Source organism: Xyrauchen texanus, chromosome 3, assembly GCF_025860055.1.
Source record: "Xyrauchen texanus isolate HMW12.3.18 chromosome 3, RBS_HiC_50CHRs, whole genome shotgun sequence".
Classification (NCBI taxonomy): Eukaryota; Metazoa; Chordata; class Actinopteri; order Cypriniformes; family Catostomidae; genus Xyrauchen; species Xyrauchen texanus.
This window is the reverse complement of record NC_068278.1, coordinates 7585251-7607936: the sequence shown is the minus strand read 5'-3', so window position 1 is coordinate 7607936 and position 22686 is coordinate 7585251. Positions and strand designations below refer to the sequence as shown.

The window sequence follows — 22686 nt, the reverse complement described above, 5'->3', positions numbered from 1 at the left end:
TTTGTGCATTCAGCTCTGTACTGGTTCCCGGGCTATTTTACGCTCGGCCACCATTTGTTTTGTACCGGAAGTGAAGGCGTCTGAGAAGTGCAGCGTTCATTCAACGCGCTGAATTCAGTTTAAGTTATTAAAACACCAAGCAGCTAAAATGATCGTAGGAGTGAAACGAGAGAGGGATATCGATGACGACGAAGATGAAGGTAAGTTTGTAGCGAGTTACTTAGCAGTGATCCAGAGAAACACGATGCTAAGCTTTGACATCGTGTGTGTTTACTGAAGTATATTTAAAGGTGCACTCAGTAATTCTTTCCTCATTAAAAATGTTGTACTCACTAAGAAATCATTTGTAATTTTGAAACATGGGTATAAATTCACGAGTCACCACATAAGGTGAAGAATGCAGTTATATCAGTAACCGTATTAACTCTGTTTAAATATACATGGAAAAGGGTCCACTCATGGGGGCTGCCATGTTGTGATCACATGACCAATTGAAGACTACTCGCTTAATCACAGTAACTGCCTTGATATTGAACACTTTCACTCATGAATTGCATTACTTATGGCTCACTCTCTATGAATAGTGAATTTTTTCAATGGCACATGCAACTGAAAACTAGCCATGATGCATCCACACCCTGTCATTGTAAGTCGAAAACGATATACATAAAAAAATTACTGAATGCACCCTTAAAGCACCTGTAGCTGATGCTTTTAACCAAACACAAAACTACTACTCTTCATAAAGAGATAGCAACACCAGAAGTACTCCAATACGCTCCTTACAATAAACAAAGTGTAGTGGGGGCCTGGGTAGCTCAGCGAGTATTGACGTTGACTACCAACCCTGGAGTAGTGAGTTTGAATCCAGGGCGTGCTGAGTGACTCCAGCCAGGTCTCCTAATAGGAGTAAACACCGTGTCGGTGGAGCTCAAGTCATCCGTTGAGTCGAGTGCAGACAAGACAGAGGAGAAGATTCTGTGAGCGATTTCACTGTTCTATACAACATACATGGATATAATAAAAAATTATGCCTGGAAAAGAAATGGTCTGCATTCTGAGTGAGTTTGATTCCGTACATTGATAGATAATTGCATTTTAGGAACAAGAAAACTGATTTCTTGTCAAATTAGAATGAAATCATAGTTTTAATAGCAAAAGGCCTAATATGTGATCATATTTTGCAAGTCCACCAATAACGTTAGAGCGACAGAAGTAGGAACACCCACTGGCGACTAGCGACATCAAGCGATAAAGTGTGTACAGGGCTTTTCTTGTTTGCCTGTGTATTTGCTGTCTCGAATGTTATATAGTCCTTTGTAGCATAATATAAACTCACGTAGAAAATGACAGAAAGTTGTAATGCAGAGGCACACATATTCTTTAATACTGTATACTGTGAATATATGTATTGTTTGAAGTTACCAAATCCAAAGATATAATGTAAAGAATCAGAGGTCTATTGCAGAACTGAATGAATATAGGCTTAGTTTAATTAATTCATTTAAAATGCACTTTGTCTTGTCCTGTTTTGTGCATGATAACGTTTTGATAATGTCCTCTTGTATTTGCTTCATTTCAGAGGTGCTAGTGAAAATGGGCCGTTCTCAGGGTTTTGAAGATCTAAGAAGCCGCCATTGTCCATACCTGGACACAATCAACAGGTTAATTATTATTACTGAGACTGTCTTTCTTATTGTAACTTTAGATTGTTCCTGTGCTGCAACAATTGCTCTTTTCATTTCTTTAGGAGTGTTTTGGATTTCGACTTTGAGAAGCTGTGTTCAATCTCTCTCTCCCACATTAACGTCTACGCCTGTCTGATCTGTGGGAAATATTTCCAAGGCAAGTTTGTCAGAACCAGTTTGTTTACCTGGTTTGTGATGCAAAATTTAAGAGAAGACAAATTATGTTCTCAAGAATGCAATCAAATCAAATGACTCGCATCCATTTCGGACTATATCAAAGGTTTTGTTTACACTTCCCTCAATTCTGGTTTATTTTTCAGTTCCGATCTGGTTTGTTCACACCTTCATACCGCAAGTGATGTAACCCAGACAGTGTAGTTAATATCTCTACATTGGTTGCCATGGTAATGACTTAAATGTTAGTAGATCGCCAAGAGAATTTCTACCACAACAAATAATCGGATATTATTAATCTAAAACAAATGTGGTTTAATGATTAAAGGTTCGGATGTGTAAAAATTGTGATGAGAAATTTTAAGCATGCTACTTATGTAATGTTTTAGTTTGTCTGCTTTTCAGGTCGAGGTCAGAAGTCTCATGCGTACATCCACAGTGTTCAGTTCACACACCATGTTTTCCTGAATCTTCACACACTCAAGTTCTACTGCTTGCCAGACAATTATGAGATCATTGACTCCTCATTGGAGGACATTACGGTGAGCTCAGATATCCTCTGATATGAGTTTTCTTTAATCAGTTGGTCATATGTCAATAATCAATAAACTCATTGCTAGTGTTCTTGAAGTGTATCGTCTTAACCAAATAATTTTGTCTGTTATTAAATTGAAAAGTGCAATGACTTTTCTTCTTAGCAAAGTATGTTACATGTCAAGTTAGTATTTTTCTTGGTTTATGCATCTCTGATTCACTTTTTCCTCATGCCTTTCTTTGTTTTAGTATGTGCTGAAACCCACTTTCACCAAACAGCACATCTCTGGATTGGATAAGCATGGAAAATTGTACAGAGCCTACGATGGCACAACATATCTGCCTGGAATTGTGGGTCTCAATAATATCAAGGCCAATGACTATGCTAATGTGGTACTGCAGGTAAGATGTACTGTCATTTTTATAATTTGAATTTCTTTAAAATGTGCAACTAGTTAGACACATTATCTAAATTGAATAGAAAGGCAACATTGATAAAATGGTCCTCTTGCTTTGGCTAAAATAAACCCATGTACAGGTGTGTGTGTGTGTGTGTGTGTGTGGTGAGTGAGTGTGTGGTGGTGGTGGTGGTGGTGGTGAGTGAGTGTGTGAGTGAGAGAGATACAGTTGAAGTCAGAAATTTACATACACCTATACTTTTTTACAAGTCCTGACATTTCATTATAGAAAACATTCCCTGTCTTAGGTCAGTTAGGATCACTACATTATTTTAAGAATGTGAAATATCAGAATAATATTAGAGAGATTGATTTATTTCAGCTTTTATTTCTTTCATCACATTCCCAGTCGGTCAAAAGTTGACATACACTTTGTTAGTATTTTGTAGCATTGCCTTTAAATTGTTTAACTTGGGTCAAATATTTTGGGTGGCCTTCCACAAGCTTCTCACAATAAGTTGCTGGAATTTTGGTCCATTCCTCCAGACAGAACTGGTGTAATGGAGTCAGGTTTGTAGGTCTCCTTGCTTGCACTTGCTTTTTCAGTTCTGCCCACAATTTTTCTGTTATATCAATATAGGACTCGTTTTACTGTGGATATAGATACTTGTCTACCAGTTTCATCCAGCATCTTCACAAGGTCATTTGCTGTTGTTCAAGGATTGATTTGCACTTTTCACACCAAACTATGTTAATCTCTAGGACACATAATCCCAAGTACGAACCAGACTTGTGGAGGTCCACAATTGTTTTGTTTTTTTTAATTTGTTTTATTTATTTGAGGTCTTGTCTGATTTATTTTTTCTCATGGTGTCACGCAAGGAGGCACTGAGTTTGAAGGTAGACCTTAAAAACATCCACTGTTACACCTTCATATATTCAGTACACCTCGCTATCAGAAGCTAATTGGCTAAATGCTTGACATAATTTTCTAGAATATTCTAAACTGCTTAAAGGAAGTTATCTTAATGTATGTAAACTTCTGACCCACTGAAATTGTGAAATAGTAAATTAAAAGTGAAACAATCTGTCTGTAAACAATTGTTGGAAAAATGACTTGTCATGCACAAAGTAGATAAAGTCCTAAAACACTTAAAATATGAAATTATTGTAGTGGTCAAAAAATTAGTTTTAATGACTTCAACATAAGTGTATGTAAACTTCTGACGTCAAGTGTGTGTGTCTGTGTATATGTTATGTATGTATATCTATCTATCTATCTATCTATCTATCTATCTATCTATATATATATATATATATATATATAAACACACAGTATATATATATATAAACACACAGTATATATATATATAAACACACAGTATATTACTAAATTCTGGTGTTTTTTTATCTTATATTATCTTTAATAATTTTTGGGGTATTTGTTTAATTAAAATTTTTTACATTTATTTATATAAAAAAATGAATTTAATGTATTTTAGTAACTATTATTTTATAGGTATTTTTGTGTAAATTTGCTTGAAAATAACAGTCCAATTTTTAAGATTTCAAACAATTGGCAGAAATTAAGCAAAAAGTATAAAATAAACTCTTTGTAGAAATCAAGAAAGCTGTGAGGCATATACATGGTCTGCACTGATTTACTTTAAAGGAAACTGTTTCCTTTAAATCTAAAGTTTAATTTCTGTGTCCTATAGTGTCACCAACAGAATTGCAAAAATAAACATTGTTTTCAAACAGCTTTTTTGAACATTCCCAGGCTGCTGTTTTCGAGGAAATCATAAGATCTCATACTTCCTTACTGTTGTTTCTGCATTTAAAATGGGATAAGATAAATATTTTACCATTGAAAAAGTTTTAAACTAGTTTTAATCCAGAACAAATGACTAATTTCACATCCAGCTTTGGTCAATGATTCATGCTTGTGCTTTATTACTGTCATTTTACATTATTGTGTGTGTGTATATATATGTATAAAATATATATATATATATATATATATATTACAAAATTTAATTATATGTATTTTAGTTTTATTAAGGTTTATTTAGGTTTATTTTTAGAAAATAAAGCCTAAATTTAAAGAAAAAAATAAAAAAGATCAAATAAACCCTGTTTTGACATTTAAAAAAACATAATCAGAAGCTGAGCCATGTACATACTCTGCAATGTCAAAATATTTGTTTACTTTGATTCATGCTAATGCGTTATTACTGTCTTCTCATACCATGTGGTCTCTTTTTTTTCTTTTTTCTGAAGGCATTGTCAAATGTGCCACCTCTACGAAACTATTTTCTTGAGGAGGAGAACTACCGAGGAATTCGTCGGCCCCCAGGTGACATCATGTTCCTGCTGGTGCAACGCTTCGGGGAGCTCATGCGCAAGCTTTGGAATCCGCGCAACTTCAAAGCTCATGTTTCGCCACATGAAATGTTGCAGGCTGTTGTGTTGTGCAGTAAAAAGAACTTTCAGATCACCAAGCAAGGTATAACACAACAGGCTCATCCTTGCCAAAGCAGGATTTCATGAGGTCTGTCATTTTCTCAAAGCAGGAGAGTGAAAGAGAGCTTGTGCTGTTTAACCTGATGTTATGTGCTCTTTGCCCTCTAGGGGATGCTGTAGACTTTCTCTCCTGGTTCCTGAATGCATTGCATGGAGCCCTTGGTGGCACAAAGAAGAAATCCTGTGAGTTTAGCAGATGCCTACTCCTTTATAGATTTGGAGTAGGCATCTGCTAGGTCAGCTACATTCTACAAGATTGTGGGGTGAAATCAGCTGTTGATGTTTGAAAAGTACTCAAGAGTTGATTTTTCTCCTCTGCAGCCATTCTCACAAAGGTGTTTCAGGGATCCATGCAAATTTTCTCAAAGAAACTTCCCCATCCAGATTTGGTAAGTTATTGAACTGTTAATTACCTTCACTAAGTGACTAAGTTGGACTTACTAAAGTGTATTAATGCTTTTGCATAAAGCATTTATACAGTACATTAGACAATTAAATAGAATTTACTGATTAGGATGAGCAGCCGATACCATCAAAACCAGCATTGCTTTAAGACTTTACAATAATTTATAGATATGTATTCTTACAAATAGATCTATTGACAGCATTTGTGGCATGTTGATTACCACAGAAAATAATTTGTGTCCTTTTTCTAAAGAAAGCAAATCATGTGCGGTAAGGCACATACAATGAAAGTAAATGGGTCCAATACACAATACATAAAATACACTGTTTTTCAAAAGTATAGCCACAATACTTAAGCATAATACATGTTAACTAGGGATGGGATGATATTTTGAATTTCGACATATCATGCACCAAAACAATTATTAACCATATCAAGGCACAACTCAGTGTTTCGTAATATGCAACACTGATTTTTGTCCATGTGATTAGGGGTGCATTGATTGATCGGCCACCAATCTAAATTGGCCAATCTTCATCTTAACCCACATGTTTTTCCCCCTATTTGTTCTACTTGAGATCTTCCCAGTCAAAAATGACCATCCTATTTAAAATGGCTTGTAAATCTTTCATTATGCTATATTAGAACCAAATATTGGATTAGATCTTTTTGTCACCTTGTTTGGAACTTACTTATCATAGGCTTCATTGACCTGAGCTTATGCGCCTAATTTTTGATTGAAAAAAAGCATTATTTGTGGATAATTTTTGCAATATTATATAAAATATAAACACATTCTGTATTATTTATCACACTAATGTGCTTTAATTATTAATCAGGAAATTTGTTTTAAAATTATTTTATTTTGTACAAAATGGCACTAATGGTGCGTTCAAACTAGCGGCGTCGAGAGCGTCAAATCGACCGGAAGTCATACATTTTCTATGGCAGCCAGCGTCTCTCGGCGGCGAGAAGCGGCGCAGTGCGTCTTGAGCGGTGTGGGCGTCAGAGGAAAGTTCAAGTGCAGGCAACATATTTTGACTCTATCGCCGCCTCTTGTCTGAACACACGGTAAGTCACACTTGTCAAAAATAAGATAAAAATTTGGTGTTCAAGAGCATGTTCGTCCACTTGATGAGCGCATATGTGCATGTGTGCTTGCAAACATAAAGGGCTCGGACTTGTGCACGCGCACATACACACGCATGCGTGGATACACGTACATGCACACACTCTGAATATTAAATGCTTGCTTTTCCACAGAGATCTCATCCAATATCCATCCAACATTATGAAGCACACACACACGCTTGAGTAGTACATGCTTCCTTTTTAGGATTTTAATCCTACCCTGAACTTTATCCAACATCCATTTATCCATCCAACATTATCACAGACACAAACACATCCTCACACACACACACACACACACACACACACACACACACACACACACACATACATATACACACACACACACACACACACACACACACTCACCTGAACTTTCTTTGCCCCACAGTGAGCCCTCTCCAATAGAATCTTTCTATCATCACACCTTTCAGGCAAAATATTATGACAATGTGTTTTGGAATTTTCATGCCAATAGTTGGTGCCAACGTCACACACCTCACCCATTTCACAAGCAAAAGGGGAGCTCAAGCTGAGGTATCATGTTATCTAGAATATCGAGTTTATATCGAATTTAAACATTAGCTAGCTAACAAGATAAATTAGCGATAGCAACTCATCGACTGTAACTGCCATGATTTCCACTAACAGGGGCGATGTTCCAGCACACCATCAATGAAAGTTCACAGAACTATGGAAAGTAATTTCTTTGGGCACCGCTTTGTCGATTGTACGTTTCAGCATATTTGGACTGTACCCGCATTTTATTATTAATTTTTTTTCTGAACCTGTACCGTTGTGCCGCTAGATACATACAGTGCATTCAGAAAGTAATCAGACCCCTTCAAGTGAAGTCATATTTATTTGTATAGCGCCTTTCACAACAAACATAATTTCAAAGCAGCTTTACAGAAAATCATGCATTAAAAGAAAATTAAACTATAATATCTATAATGTTTTAGGGTCATCATTGTGTAATTTGATAAAATACGATTGTGAATTGTGTTTAAAAATAAGAAATTAAATAATAATTATTATATTTGTAACCCCAGTGAGCAAGCCAAAAGCTACTGTGGCAAGGAACAAAAAACTCAATAAGATGTTGATTAATGGATAAAATAAACTTGAGAGAAACCAGACTCACTGTGGGGGCCAGATACCCTCTGACTAACATCATGAATATAATCCCAATGTGAATTATTTTAAACCATCCACGGTTCCACGATTAAGGGACAGTGTTTAAACAAAGATTTTGTAAAAACTGTAAGATTAATGACTAATGTCTTTTGAAGTCCATACTGGATTAACTACAGAAGATCTTGCATTGTCCTTGATAGTTGGCTGATGAAGGGTTTTGTTGGCACTTAATTGATAGTCTTTGTATTCCATCATTATACAGAGGTGATGCAGGCAGAGATTAGTGAGGTGCATCACAGTTGAACTGGCTGGTAATTTTGGAGAGGTCTGTCCTAAATCCAAGGGTCAGGCAATGGCATATGATTTATGCCATGTTTTATGGTTGGAGTTGGCAACAGTTCATCCTCTCAAGTCCATCGTAATAGACTGAAGTGATATTTGGCCTGCACTGGCTGCTATTAGATTCAGAATCAGCTTTATTGCCAGGTATGCTTGCACATACAAGAAATTTGTCTTGGTGACAGGAGCTTCCAGTGCACAACAATACAATACAGCAACAAGACAGAGATAATAATACAAATAATAAACATTGAATAAAATTAAAATTGAATTGAAAATAAATCTATTTATTTAGTAGACACATCAAGTGTTTTGAACGCAAGAACGTAACGCGTATTTGTGTTGTGCTGTCTGCTGGATGGTTGTTTTCGTCACTGTATAAACTGCGTGTTGCCAAACAGCTGAAGTTTCACTTACTGCCCTCTGGAGTAAACAGGTGGTACTACAAGCTTGCATTTCTCAGGAATCTTCCTTATTACGGTCCGGGGGCGTTGCGATTAATTGCGTAAATTTTTTTTTTAACGCGTTATTTTTTTATAAAATTAATCGCACTGAATTAACAAGTTAAAATGACAGCCCCTATATATATATATATATACACACACACACATACGTAGTGCAAATTACTGTACTGTACTGTTACATACAGTACTGTGCAAATGTTTTAGGCACTTGTGAAAAATGTTGCATAGTGAGCATGTCTTAAAAAATAATGACATACCTAGTTTTCATGTATCACTTAATGTCATAAAAAGTCCAGAAAACATAAAAAATGCTAAATCAATATGCTGTGTGATCACCTTTGCCTTTAACCTGTTGATACGCACCCCCTTTTTGAGCACAATCCATGAAAATGACATACCTGAACTTAAATGGTTGAATTTACTGACCCTTTGGAGTATGGACACAGTTGTAGTATCTTTTGAAAGAAGACACTTTGGGCTAAGTTTCAGAATTAATATATGTTGTTATTTTTTAAGTTAGAGAGGCTGAAGTTATACTAATGGAAATATTTTGTGCTGAACATGTTTTTAAAAAAAATAAATAATAATAGAATCAAGGCAACCCAGAAATACAATGTTCTCAAAGCCATATGTCTAAAGAAGTTATGTTTCAAATTTGAAGGTGATCTAACAATGAGGTACCTGCAAGCTTTTTTCTCTGAAAATCGCTGGAAGCATACAGAGTAAAATTAAGACTCTGCCTTTCAAGACGACACAAAATCTGACTGCACTGCTTGGCTATTATGAATAAAACTACGCCGCATTTTTAAAAATAGATGTAAAGTTTTCCACTAAGGAAGGGTCGGAAACAGTGTCAGCTTCAAGGGTAAGGTTTCTTTTAATGTATATTTTAACAGTTTCAACAAATGACATTACAATTGATTCTTGGCCTTGGTGTCGGGCTCTCCCTCTCGATGCTCTGTGGCTGCTTTTTATCCGCTCTCCTCACGCTACTGCAATTAGACACAGGTGTTAGGCTTAATTTAGCTCAGGTGTAAGCGCCCTTACCGCTTTTCTCTCCCGGACGGGCGCTTGACCAGGTACCGCATACCCCCACCGCCCGACTCAGGCCGGGCGTCATCCGGCCTGCCTACCACTCCCCCCCATTTCTGGAGAGGAAGTCAGTGGCAGCCATCTGCACCCCCGTCTGTGGACCACCTTGAACTTAAAAGGCTGGAGGCCCAGATACCAACGGGTGATCCGGGCGTTAGTATCTTTCATGCGGTGGAGCCACTGCAGTGGGGCATGATCCGAGCAGAGGGTGAAGGCCCGCCCCAGCAGGTAGTATGTGAGGACCGCCCACTTGATGGCCAGACACTCCTTCTCTACGGTGCTGTACTTGGTCTCCCTCAAGGAGAGCTTCCGGCTAATGTACAGCACCGGGCGCTCCTCCCCCTCCACCACCTGTGAGAGTACGGCCCCCAGCCCTCTGTCTGAAGCGTCCGTCTGCAAAACAAAAGGGAGAGAGAAGTCAGGTGTGCATGCAAAAGCGGCCCCCCACAAAGTGCAGCTTTAATCTGTGTAAACGCCTGTTGGCACTGCTCCGACCATTGGACCGGATATGGAGCCCCCTTTTTAGTGAGGTCAGTCAGCGGGCTGGTGACATCCAAATAATTAGGCACAAACCTTCTGTAATAGCCAGCCAGCCCCAGCAACTGCCTCACCCCCTTTTTGGTCTTGGGTCTAGGGCAAGTCGCAATCGCCGCGGTCTTGTCAATTTGGGGACGCACCTGGCCATGAACCCAAGTGGAACCCCAGATACCGTACCTCCACACGCCCAACCGCGCACTTTTTCGGGTTTGCCGTGAGCCCCACCCGCCGCAGCGATCTCAGGACGGCCCTCAGATGTTGCATGTGCCGCTGCCAATCGTTGCTATAAATGATGATATCGTCTAGATAGGCAGCGGCGTAAGCAGTGTGCGGTCTGAGGATCCTATCCATGAGACGCTGAAACGTGGCTGGTGCCCCAAACAAACCGAAAGGAAGCGTCACGAATTGGTGTAATCCAAACGGCGTGGTGAAGGCCGTTTTTTCATGGGATGTTGGTGTCAAGGGGATCTGCCAATAACCCTTTGTTAGATCTAAGGTCGAATAAAACCGAGCAGTACCTAACCGATCGAGCAGTTCATCAACACGGGGCATTGGGTACGCGTCAAATTTAGACACCGCGTTGACTTTTCTATAATCCACACAGAAACGTACAGACCCGTCGCTCTTGGGAACAAGGACGACCGGGCTGGACCAATCGCTGTGAACTATTTTCTTTTTATCACCACGCCTGGCTCGGTCTCGATGTGGTGTTGTATGATGTTTGTGCGGCCCGGTAGAGGAGAAAACACGTCTGCAAATTCCTTTTGTAGTTCGGAAACCTCTGCGAGTTGGCGCGGTGAGAGGTGGTCTCCACAAGGAACCCGGGGTGTTAGGATTGCAGGATTTGTTTACCTCCGGTCCGAGCTCCGCCCTCTCCGGAACTATCGGGGGGGTGCGTATCAACAGGTTAAAACCGCACCAATTCTCCTAGGTACACATGGACACAGTTTTACTTGGTTGTTGGCTGATAGGATATACCAAGCTTCTTGGAGAATTCATCATGGTTCTTCTATCTATTTAGTCTCAATTGCTTCTGTCTCTTTATATATTCTCAGACTGACACGATGTTCAGTGGGGAACTTTGTGGGGGCCATCACATCTGTTGCAGGGCTCCCTGTTCTTTTATTCTAACCTTTTCTATGTGCAAAAGTAATGTTTGGGAGTCTAACATTTATATTACCTATTGACACACTAAAGCTAACGATATAAATAACCATCTTAAGACAAATGCTTTTGTGAAACATCTTATAAGACTTTTGCACAGTACTGTACAGTGCAAGGCAATGTAATGCAGAAGAGATAGGATGTGTTGGATAAATATAAAAAGACTAAACTGTGAATTGCACATAATTATTGCTCAATGGGGCAGTTTTTCTGTTCATGATATGGATAGCCTGTGGGGAAAAGAACTGTTGTGCCTTACGGTTCTGGTGCTCAGAGCTCTGAAACATTGGCCAGAAGGCAACAGTTCAAAAAGGTAGTGGACAGAGTGAATGGGGTCCAGAGTTATTTTTTTTCCTCACTTTGAAAGTGTACAGTTCTTGAAGGGAGAACAGTCTCCCACTTCAGGTCCTGTGAGTTCGTAGTGCCCAGGAACCTGAATGACTCCATTGCTGGCACAGTGCTGTTTAGAATGGTGAGGGGGAGTCAGTGTTGGGGGGTTCCTCCTAAAGTTCACAGTCATCTACACCGTTTTGAACATGCCCAGCTCCAGGTTGTTTTGACTGCACCAGAAAGCCAACTGTTCAACCACCCTTCTGTATGCAGACTCATCATCTTGGATGAGGCTGATGACAGCGGTGTCATCTGAAAACTTCAGGAGCTTGACAGAGGGGTCCTTGGCAATGCAGTCAGTTGTTTACAGGGAGAAGAGTAGTGGGGAGAGCACACATCCCTGGGGGGCACCAGTGCTGATTGTACAGGTGCTGGAAGTGAATTTCCCCTGTCTCACAAGCTGGTAATCCACTGACAGATAGACGTGGGAACAGAGAGTGGTTATAATTTAGTCTGGAGAATATCTGGGATGATGATGTTGAAAGCTGAACTGAAGTCCACAAAAAGGATCATTGCAGATGTCCCCATTCTGTCCAGATGTTGCAAGATATTATGCATTCCCATGTTGACTGCATCCTCCTCAGACCTCCTTTGTTCGATAAGCAAATTGAAGGGGATCTAGAAAGGGTCCAGTGATGTATCTCAAATGATTTCATGACCACAGACGTCAGGGCGATGGGTCTGTAGATATCAAGTCCTGTGATTTTTGGATTCTTTGGGACAGGAATGATGATTGAGCATTTGAAGCAGCATGGGACTTCACACCGCTCCAGTGATCTATTGAAGATCAATGTGAAGATGGGGACCAGCTGGTTAGCACAGGATCTAAGGCACATGGGTGAAACACCATCTGGGCACACTTCTACACAGACCTTAAGTATAGGTTGAGGTGAAGGAGGTATTGGTGTTTGTGTGAATTTAAGGTCAGAGTGGGTGTGGGGTGTGAGATTGTGTCTGCAGTAGAACACGTTCAAGTCGTCAGCCAGATGTTGGTTCCATTCAGTGTTGGGGGTAGAAGTCTTTTAGTTAGTAAGTTGTTTTAGGCCCCTCCACACTGATACAGGGTCATTAGCTGAAACCTTGTTTTTCAGCTTCTCAGAGTAACTTATTTTGGCCACTCTGATTTCCTTATTCAGTGTGTTCCTGGCCTGATTGTATAATACTTTTTTACTGACAAAGCTGCCTGAGTTCTGTTATAAACCATGGTTTGTTGTTGTTGAATATTAAATAAGTCCTTGTAGGAATGCATATATCCTCAAAGAAACTGATATATGCTGTAACAGTATCTGTGAGCTCGTCCAGATTGGTCTCTGCAGCCTCAAAAACCCTCCAATCAGTGCAGTCAAAGCAGGCTTGTAGTTCCAGCTCTGCTTCATTGTGCCAACTCTTTACAGTCTTCACTACAGGTTTAGCAGATATTAGTTTCTGTCTGTAGGTTGGAAGAAGCCGAACCAGACAGTGATCAGATAGTCCAAAAGCTGCTCTAGGGACAGAGCGATATGCATCCGTTATTGTTGTGTAGCAGTGATCCAGTATATTTTTGTCTCTGGTTGGGCATGTAATGTGCTGTTTGTATTTGGGCAGTTCACATGTGAGGTTTGCTTTGTTAAAATTCCCAAGAATAATAACTGAGTCCGGGTATTGTTGTTCCGTGTCTGTGATTTGATCAGCCAGCTGTTGCAGTGCACTCTCGCATGCATGTGGCAAGATATAAACTATCACCAGAATAAACTAGGAAAACACTTGCGGCAAATAGAAAGGTTTTCAGTTAATGAAGAGCACTTCCAAATTAGGACAGCACATCTTCTTTAATGTTGTTACATCTGTACACCATCCTTCATTGATGTAAAAGCATGTTCCACCACCTCTCGTCTTCCATGCACTGTGAAATACCTCTAATTTTGTATTCTTCCATTTGCGCTCCATTTTCCGAGCTGCTGTCTTGAGAGCATGAGTGAGATCATTGTACCATAGTGCCGGGCTATTATATTTAATGTAAGGGGTGCGACACTTTCAAGAGTTTTAGAGAAGGCTGTATTTATATTTTCTGTTATTTCTTCAAGTTCTTCTAGGCTTTGGGGCTTACTGAATGTATGAGATAGATCTGGAAGATTATTAGTTAAGCTATCTTTAGTGGACGAAAGAATAGTTCTACCTGAATGATAACGTGGTGTAGATTGAGTAAGAGTAGCTTATCTCAGAATACAAGAGACGAGGTAATGATCTGAGATGTCATCACTTGGTATAATTTTTATAGTATCAACATCAATTCCATATGATGGAATTAAATCTATTAAATCTAGCAGATGTTCGGATTAACCAGTTTGTCTGCTTCCTGACCTGGGCCCCAGTTAGTAAAATATTATTATTATTATTATTATTAAGATTATGAGCCATATTACTAGAGAGGATAGCTGCACCTTCCCTGGAGGGATGGATTTTTTTCTCTCTTTAGCAGGTCAGATCTCAACTACCAACTGTCTATAAATCCTTTTCTATTCTCCAGACACCACTCAGACATCCAGCCATTCAGTGACACTAATCTACAATAAACCTCGTCACCACGACGTGCAGGGAGGAAATAACAGTGCCTGACATTGTTTTCGCAAGTTCACACACCTCTTAACTTTATCTCTAGTGATCTCCGACTGACAAAGGCGGACATCATTAGTGCCAACATAAATAACAATTTGATAAAATCGACGTTTAACATTAGCCAGCGCTTGTTAATTTGATCTGATGTCAGATGCTCTGGCACCTGAAATGCATGTAACAATAGTGGCTGAAGTCTCTAATTCCACGTTCCTTACAATAGAGTCACCAATTATTTGGGCTCTTTCAACATGATACTCAGTGGGTGCAACACTGAGTGGGGATGATCGATTGTAAACAATAACAGGAATGGGAGAGTGGTGTTGCTTTTTCTGAGCGAGTATGCCACAGACGTCACTCAAATGCCCTGCTGCGGGGGGTCTACAGCCGGAACCAAAGTGTGTGTGTTGCTTGCTGTTCGCATCCGAAACAGTATCTACCGGCTTCTCTTTCTCACTGACCTCCACTAGCGTTTGGATGCGTATCTCTAACTCATTAACGTTCTCCGTCAGCCTGACTAATTCCTTACAATTATCACTTGTGAATCCCTCACTGCTGACGGAAGAAGCTATTGTAAACATGTGACATGCAATGCAGGAAGAAATAACATGTGTATGTAGACTTACCGCAATTGATATTTGTTGTTGGTTGTTCCTGAGCGGTGAGGTTATTAGATCGATGTGAATCCCTTACACAACTGTTTGTTGTTATGGTTGTTCTTGATAAGTGGTGCTTTAAAAGATGCAATAGTCCGTGTAACACAGAGGAGAAAAACAGATGCACGCTGTAAAATGTAGAAAGAGGATGCACACAGAAAATGCATGCAGTTGAATCACTATTAGAGAATAATGCTGTGGAAAATCCAATGCGTACTGAACAAAGGCAGATTTGAAGGATTAAAAGCTGAAAACGGATAGATGAGCGATGCTAAAAATAAAAAAGCAAGCAGGCTACAATTGCAGTCTCGAGCTAGGTAAAATACACACCGATGAATCTGTAGAAAAGCGGAAAAACCCGAAACGAGGTAAAATGACAAAAGATAAAATGATGAACGCACGAGAATAAGAATAATCAATGCTAAGCAGGCTACAAACACTAGTGCAGCGTGCCACATTTTATGTTGCTGCCTTAGGCTAAAATGCTTTAAATGATTTATTTAATTATTTTTCACTTTAATCTACACTCACCCCATAATGACAAAGCAAAAACCAGATTTTTGAAAACTTCACACTTTGATGTTTCACACTTTGATTGGAGTCCACCTGTGGCAAATTCAATTGATTGGACATGATTTGGAAAGGCACACACATGTCTATATAAGATCTCACAGCTGAAAATGTATATCAGAGCAAAAGCCAAGCCATGAGGTCAATGGAACTGCCTGCAGAGGTCGGAGACAGGATTGTGTCGAGGCACAGATCTGGGGAAGGCTTCAAATAATGTTTGGCTGCATTGAAGGTTCCCAAGAGCACAGTTGGCCTCCATAAATCTTAAATGGTAGAAGTTTGGAACAACCAGGACTCTTCCGAGAGCTGGCCGCCCAGCCAAACTGAGCAATCGGGGGAGAAGGTCCTTGGTAAGAGAAGTGACCAAGAACCCGATGGTCACTCTGGTTGAACTCCAGAGATACAGATACAAAATACAGAGATATTCTTAATTTGCAATGAACTCAACATAAGGCTGCAACATAACAAAATGGTAAGAAAAGAAAAAAATTGAGGCCAATGTATACTCTGAACACATTCTGAATGCACTGTATCCTGACAAGTTTGGCAAAACTCCGCCTTTGACATTGTACCCGCCTCCCCGGTTGGCCTTGTTTGGCACAAGGGTAATCAGTGGGCCGTTGGCCCCAAGAAAACCCAGAGGAGGCACGATGAAGCCCCAGAAGTGACAGTGGGAACGCAGCTGGCCCTGGCACACACTAGCATGCCCTCATTTAACCTGATAGTGGCAACGCAGCTAATGTTTACTAATATACAAAAGCTTTCCCACAGCTAAGGTATATAAATCCACATAGGGCCTTGCTCATCATTCACTTTGTGGCAGCACAATGGCCAAGCAGTTCTCTGTGCATGAGGCTCTTGATCACACCCTTGATCATGACACTAGACCACTTGACCTGGTTCAGGCCTTGTTTTTTGTGATCTTCCCCATTCATTTTCAATGGCCAGTCATTTTTGACCAGGAACACCACAAATGTGACTTTCTGTTATTTTTTTACTAAATAAAAGTGCTTAAAAAAACAAAACTTCCATTAAACATTAAAGCACACTAGTGTGATATATAGTACAGCATGTTTTCATGTTTTCTTTTAATATTGCCAAAAATTTCCACAAATAATTATTTTTCTTTTCTTTTTTTTTTTTTTACTCAAAAATTAGGTGCATAGGCTCAGGTCAATGAGGCCTACAATCAATAAGTTACAAACAGAAATACAATTCTAATTGAAAGAAATTGAGTTTACATAAAGATCTAATCACATTTTTGGTAATTAATTTAGCATGAGAGATTTACAAGCAATTTTTAATAGGCCGGTCATTTTTGACCAGGAAGACCAAATTAAGTAATACATTTAAAGCACAAAAGTTAAATCTACATGCTTGGATTTCTTTTGCAGCATGATGGGAATCACACATACACTAATGAATCAGCCCATAAAACCTACATAAGGACAAAAGAAAGTATAATATAAATACATTTGCGAGATTTATGCTGCTCAATAAGGTGGAAACGCATCATCACAGTCTGCGAATAAGGCCTATTCTGTGAGGATCCCAATTTAAATCAGATTAAGGTTGGCCACAATGGTTATTACAGCTTAACCTTAATGGCACCATGTCTTCACGCATTAATTAATAAATAATGATTTGTCTTACAACAAAATGACAATAGATATATATCATAGATACTAATGATTTCTCACTGGAGCAGTTTTGGAACTTGTAATGGACATATCTATCTTAGTTTTTAACGTATCTCGGCTTAATGTGATGCTCTCATTGTTATACTGGTTGCCAGTATGTCAAAATGACCTTTGATAGTGACAACATAATTATTCAGAATGGTTTTCAGTACAAATAAATGTAAACAATTCAAAATGAATGTAATTTCACTGTGTGGGGGCATAAACGTATAACTTGCGAAAGTGTGGCAAAGGGCACTTAAAAAAAAAAAAAAAGAATTGGGATAGGTATCGCAATCTTGGTGTTAATTGATCGGTATCGGCCTCAAATTTCCTGATCGTGTTCTAATCATAATCTCTCTGTTGCTTGATTTCACCCCACTGTGCTTTTTCTACATTGTTTACAGGGTTCCCACAAGGACCTTGAAGTGCTTAAAGTGCTTGAATTTAGCTTAAAGTGGACTTATTATGCTAAATTCACTTTTACGTGGTGTTTGTACATAAATGTGAGTCGGCAGTGTGTGTGCACAACCACCCTACAATGTTAAAAGTCCACCCACTCTTTCTTATATTTCTGTTAATCAAAAACAGTGTGTCAAAATGAATGGTTTGCATTTCTGCTCTAAAGTGATGTCACGTTAGAGCAGGCCTCGCCCACGACTGGTGACTGACTCCATCCAATTATCATAGATCTTCCCCTGAGTGATCTACACACAGTCTGCCATTTTTGTCCGAGCTGGAGCAGATACAGTGAGAAGAATAATGTCTCAGCTTTGTAAGCGTCATAAGTGATCTGATGTTGGCTGTAAAAGTGAACATAACAGTCTTCATGTACATAACTGGTAATCAGAAGAAGGTTGCTGGTTCAATCCCCACATGTAGGTGTAAATCCCGGATACCTTCACACAATGTAAAGAATTAAAAAAGAGAGCGCTGACATGACTGAGTTTTCGGTTTTCATCATTGTCTTCTGTCTTTTGAACATGCCATTGTGTTATCCGGTTCATTATGAGACACCGAGAGAAGACGTGATATAGAAATGGCGCTCCGAGTACATAACAAGCCTTCCATCGTACAAAGCTGCTTCAATCTCTGATTCAATCTCATCTTGGTGTTTAGTGTAAATGTCTGGTCTCATGTCAAGTATTGTTGAAGTCTCGTGCCTGCTGAACAGCTGTTACGTCCAGGAGTTTTAATCCTCCGCTGGTGCTGTAATGCAAGCTCATGCATGGGGCAGCGCTGCGATTGGATGGAAGCGTTCATTCTCATGAATAATGAGGAGGAACACTCAGGATCTACTGACGTTCATGTGTACTGTCCTTCTACCAATCGTAACTTTTTTTGCGACATTTGTTCAGAACGAAATTAAAACCAAAAAAATAACCACTTTCCCCTTAATGTTAAACATATTTAATCTCATTAATTCACTTTAACTTTGGCAATCTTAGTAAATAAAGTGCATCTTTGTTTCCCACAGCCCGCAGAGGAGAAAGAAGCCCTTCTTGTGAAGGAGGAGTACCAGGAAGAGATGTCAGAGTCCACCTTCCTGTACCTAACCCTGGACCTGCCCACAGCTCCTCTCTACAAAGATGAGAAAGAGCAGCTGATCATTCCTCAGGTTCCTCTCTTCAACATCCTGGGCAAATTCAACGGAAACACTGAGAAGGTGAGCACTAACGTTCTGCAACGTTTGGTTTGAATAATACAATTTTGACCAGAACAAAGGTTTTTCTGAATTGCAAAGTGTTTTTTCATTCAAATCTGGTGTTTTTGCATGAGCCAAAGATGCTTCAACCAAACATAAATCACCCCAACAACTCCCATAGTTGATTTATGCTTTGATTGAAGCATCTTTGTCTCATGCGCAAACATCAAATTTGAATGAAAAACTAATTGACATACGAATGATATTTGACTATTGGATTAAGCTGAAATCAATGGAGTGTTTACAATTGACATTTTGTGTTTATGCAATGCACCTAAACCAGTTAAGATGCAATTTTTAAGAAGAAGATTAAAAGACTGGAAAGACTTTTTCTCCATCATACCTAATTTGGATTTCCAATTTGTTATCGTTTGTATTGTCTGAATGTAAGTAATTACTCTGTTTTTGCCCCAGGAATACAAGACATACAAAGAGAACTTTCTAAAAAGGTTCCAGCTCACCAAGCTCCCCCCGTATCTTATTTTCTGCATCAAACGATTCACAAAGAACAACTTCTTTATTGAAAAGAACCCAACTATTGTCAACTTTCCCATCACGTACGTTTCAATTTCGTATTTTGTTCTCAAGAACAATATGCACAGGATAAATTACAATGAAATTTTAGACATGCTCACCAAGTCTTTGTATGAAACAATTTAGCAATATTTGTTTTCTCTGTAATGTAATGAAATTCTTTTGTGAAAACATTGATCCGCAATAGGAATGTTGATTTGCGCGAGTACCTCACAGAAGAGGCGCAAGCTACTGAGAAGATCACAACTTATGACCTGGTGGCAAATGTAGTTCACGATGGCAAGCCAACTGAAGGTTCATATAGAATTCATGTTCTGCATCATGTAAGTGGGTTACCAACATTTATTCAATTGTAGACAGGAGCATCATAATTGGAGTGGTTAGCACAATATTATTAGTTAATAATGTGTTGATGTTTGATAGGGCACTGGGAAGTGGTATGAACTTCAGGACCTGCAGGTGATTGATATCCTTCCGCAGATGATCACACTTTCAGAAGCATACATACAGGTTTGCAACTTGTTCTATCATTGTCATTTAACATTGTCATTCAACACCTGATCGAGAAATGCACATGAAATTGCACAGTAGGTTGAGGACTAAAACTGTGAACCTAATTTTGCCTCATGTTGTAATGTTGTTCTTGTTGCAACAATTGCAATAACACCCATTTAAAATGCAATAATTGTTTAATTATTTAATTTCTATACATAATTTACAATCATATTTAATCAAATTACACATTGGTCACTCTAAGACTTTATAGATTTTAGTTTCATTTTTTAACGCATGCTTTGAAACGATATGTGTGTTGTGAAAAGCACTATACAAATAAATATGACTTGACATACACTGGTGGCCAAATGTTTGGAATAATGTACAGATTTTGCTGTTTCAGAAGGAAATTGGTGCTTTAATTCACCAAAGTGGGATTCAACTGATCACAAAGTATAGTCAGGACATTACTGATGTAAAATACAGCACCATCACTATTAGAAAAAAGTCATTATTTATCAAATCTAGACAGGCCCCATTTCCAGCAGCCATCACACCAACACCTTATCCTGGAGTAATCATGATAAATTGCTAATTTGGTACTTGAAAATCACTTGCCATTATATCAAACACAGTTGAAAGCTATTTGGTTCATTAAATGAAGCTTAACATTGTCTAGTCTTTGTGTTTGAGTTGCCACAGTATGCAATAGACTGGAATGTCTTAGGTCAAAAATGGCAAAAAAGAAACAGATTTCTCTAGAAACTCATCAGTAAATCATTGTTTTGAGGAATGAAGTCTATACAATGTTTGATATTATGCCAAAAAAACTGAAGATTTCATAAAAAGGTGTACACTACAGTCTTCAGAGACAACTGGCTCTAACAAGGACAGAAAGAGATGTGGAAGGCCAGGTGTTCAACTAAACAAGAGGATAAATACATCCGAGTCTCTAGTTTGAGAAATAGATGCCTCACATGTCCTCCGCTGACAGCTTCATTGAATTCTACCCGCTCAACACCAGTTTCATGTACAACAGTAAAGAGAAGACTCAGGGGTGCAGGCCTTATGGGATGAATTGCAAAGCAAAAGCCACTTTGAAATGGAAAACAAAAAGAAAAGGTTAGAGTGGGCAAAGAAACAGACATTGGACGACAGATAATTGGAAAAGAGTTTTATGGATCTGAACCCCATTGAGCTTTTGTGGGATCAGCTAGACTGTAAGGTGTGTGTGAAGTGCCCGACAAGACAGTCACATCTATGGCAAGTGCTACAGGAAGTGTGGGGTGAAATGTCATCTGAGTATCTGGACAAACTGACAGCTAGAATGCCAAAGATCTGCAAAGCTGTCATTGATGCACGTGGATGATTTTTTGATGAGAACTCTTTGTAGTTTAAGATATTCTGAAAAAAAATCTAAATAAAATTGTAATAGTAATTTTACAAGTTATTAATGTCCTGACTATACATTGTGATCAGTTAAATGCCACTTTGGTGAATAAAAGTACCAATTTATTTCCACAAGAGCAAAATCTGTGCATTATTCCAAAATTTTGGCCTCCAGTGTAATTGACCTGCCTCACAGAATATAGCCAGAAAATGGAAAACCTTACAATTAAACTCCATTATGATGAATAAATTAGTGATAAACCAATATTAATGCATCTTATTAAGTTTGTTATTAATTATTGTCTAATAACCAAACACTAATATATACAGTAGTAGTTTCTTCTTGTATCAGTTCTCAAATCTACCTACAGCCTTGTCAATTGCTAATGCACATTTAACTAATGTTGGAAATATTGCATAAAATTGCTATCATTAAATATTATATATGTACTACATCGGCCATTGGCCAGTTCTCTCTCTAGATATTAGGTCGGCCAATTAAAATCCTTGTGGATCAATGTGGCTTTGAAAGTATGTGTGGTAGTAGTACAACACTGTTGGCATTGTTAAATACATTTTCCAAAAAAGTATTTTATTTATTATATTGAAAATATCCTAAGTAATGCATATTTGAGCTGTTTAACTGGTGTAACTCTTGGCTGAAGCATCAGTATGCAGCCTTTACCAAAATATTTCATTTTGCAGATTTGGAAGAGACAAGAATAAAGAAGATGGTGCTGAAAGCCATAAATTTGAATAAGAGACAAAAAACTTCAGCATCGCAGAATGTAGGATGTATCGCTCCTGTATTGGATTCAATTTTGATCTCTTGAGAACTCTGCACTGGAATAAAGTGATGGAGTGAATAAGTTGCAATGAGAAAAGACTTTGAAATCTGCAACCAGATGCAACTATTTCATGTTATTCTGTTATGATGTATCTACAGTTAAATAAAATGTATGAACTCTTCACAATTTAAAATCTGAACATTTGCTTAAGTTCGGCTGTTTTTGTAATATTAAACTTTTTATTAAACCTTCCATGACTACATACTGTGTCAATGATTCAGCTCTCCAGAAAACTAGGATT

The 22686-nt window shown here is 38.6% G+C and overlaps 1 protein-coding gene across 1 annotated transcript; it reads left to right on the top strand.

Annotated features, from left to right (window-relative positions):
* The first annotated feature begins 14 nt into the window (after positions 1 to 14).
* On the top strand, positions 15 to 22683 carry LOC127632951 (U4/U6.U5 tri-snRNP-associated protein 2). The gene is made up of 13 exons (XM_052111799.1): positions 15 to 200; positions 1583 to 1664; positions 1751 to 1845; positions 2268 to 2404; positions 2646 to 2798; positions 5075 to 5300; positions 5426 to 5500; positions 5639 to 5706; positions 18952 to 19140; positions 19594 to 19736; positions 19901 to 20036; positions 20137 to 20223; positions 22303 to 22683. The coding sequence occupies exons 1-13, from the start codon at positions 149 to 151 to the stop codon at positions 22321 to 22323; spliced, it is 1464 nt and encodes a 487-aa protein (XP_051967759.1). The 5' UTR covers positions 15 to 148; the 3' UTR covers positions 22324 to 22683.
* Positions 22684 to 22686: the final 3 nt, after the last annotated feature.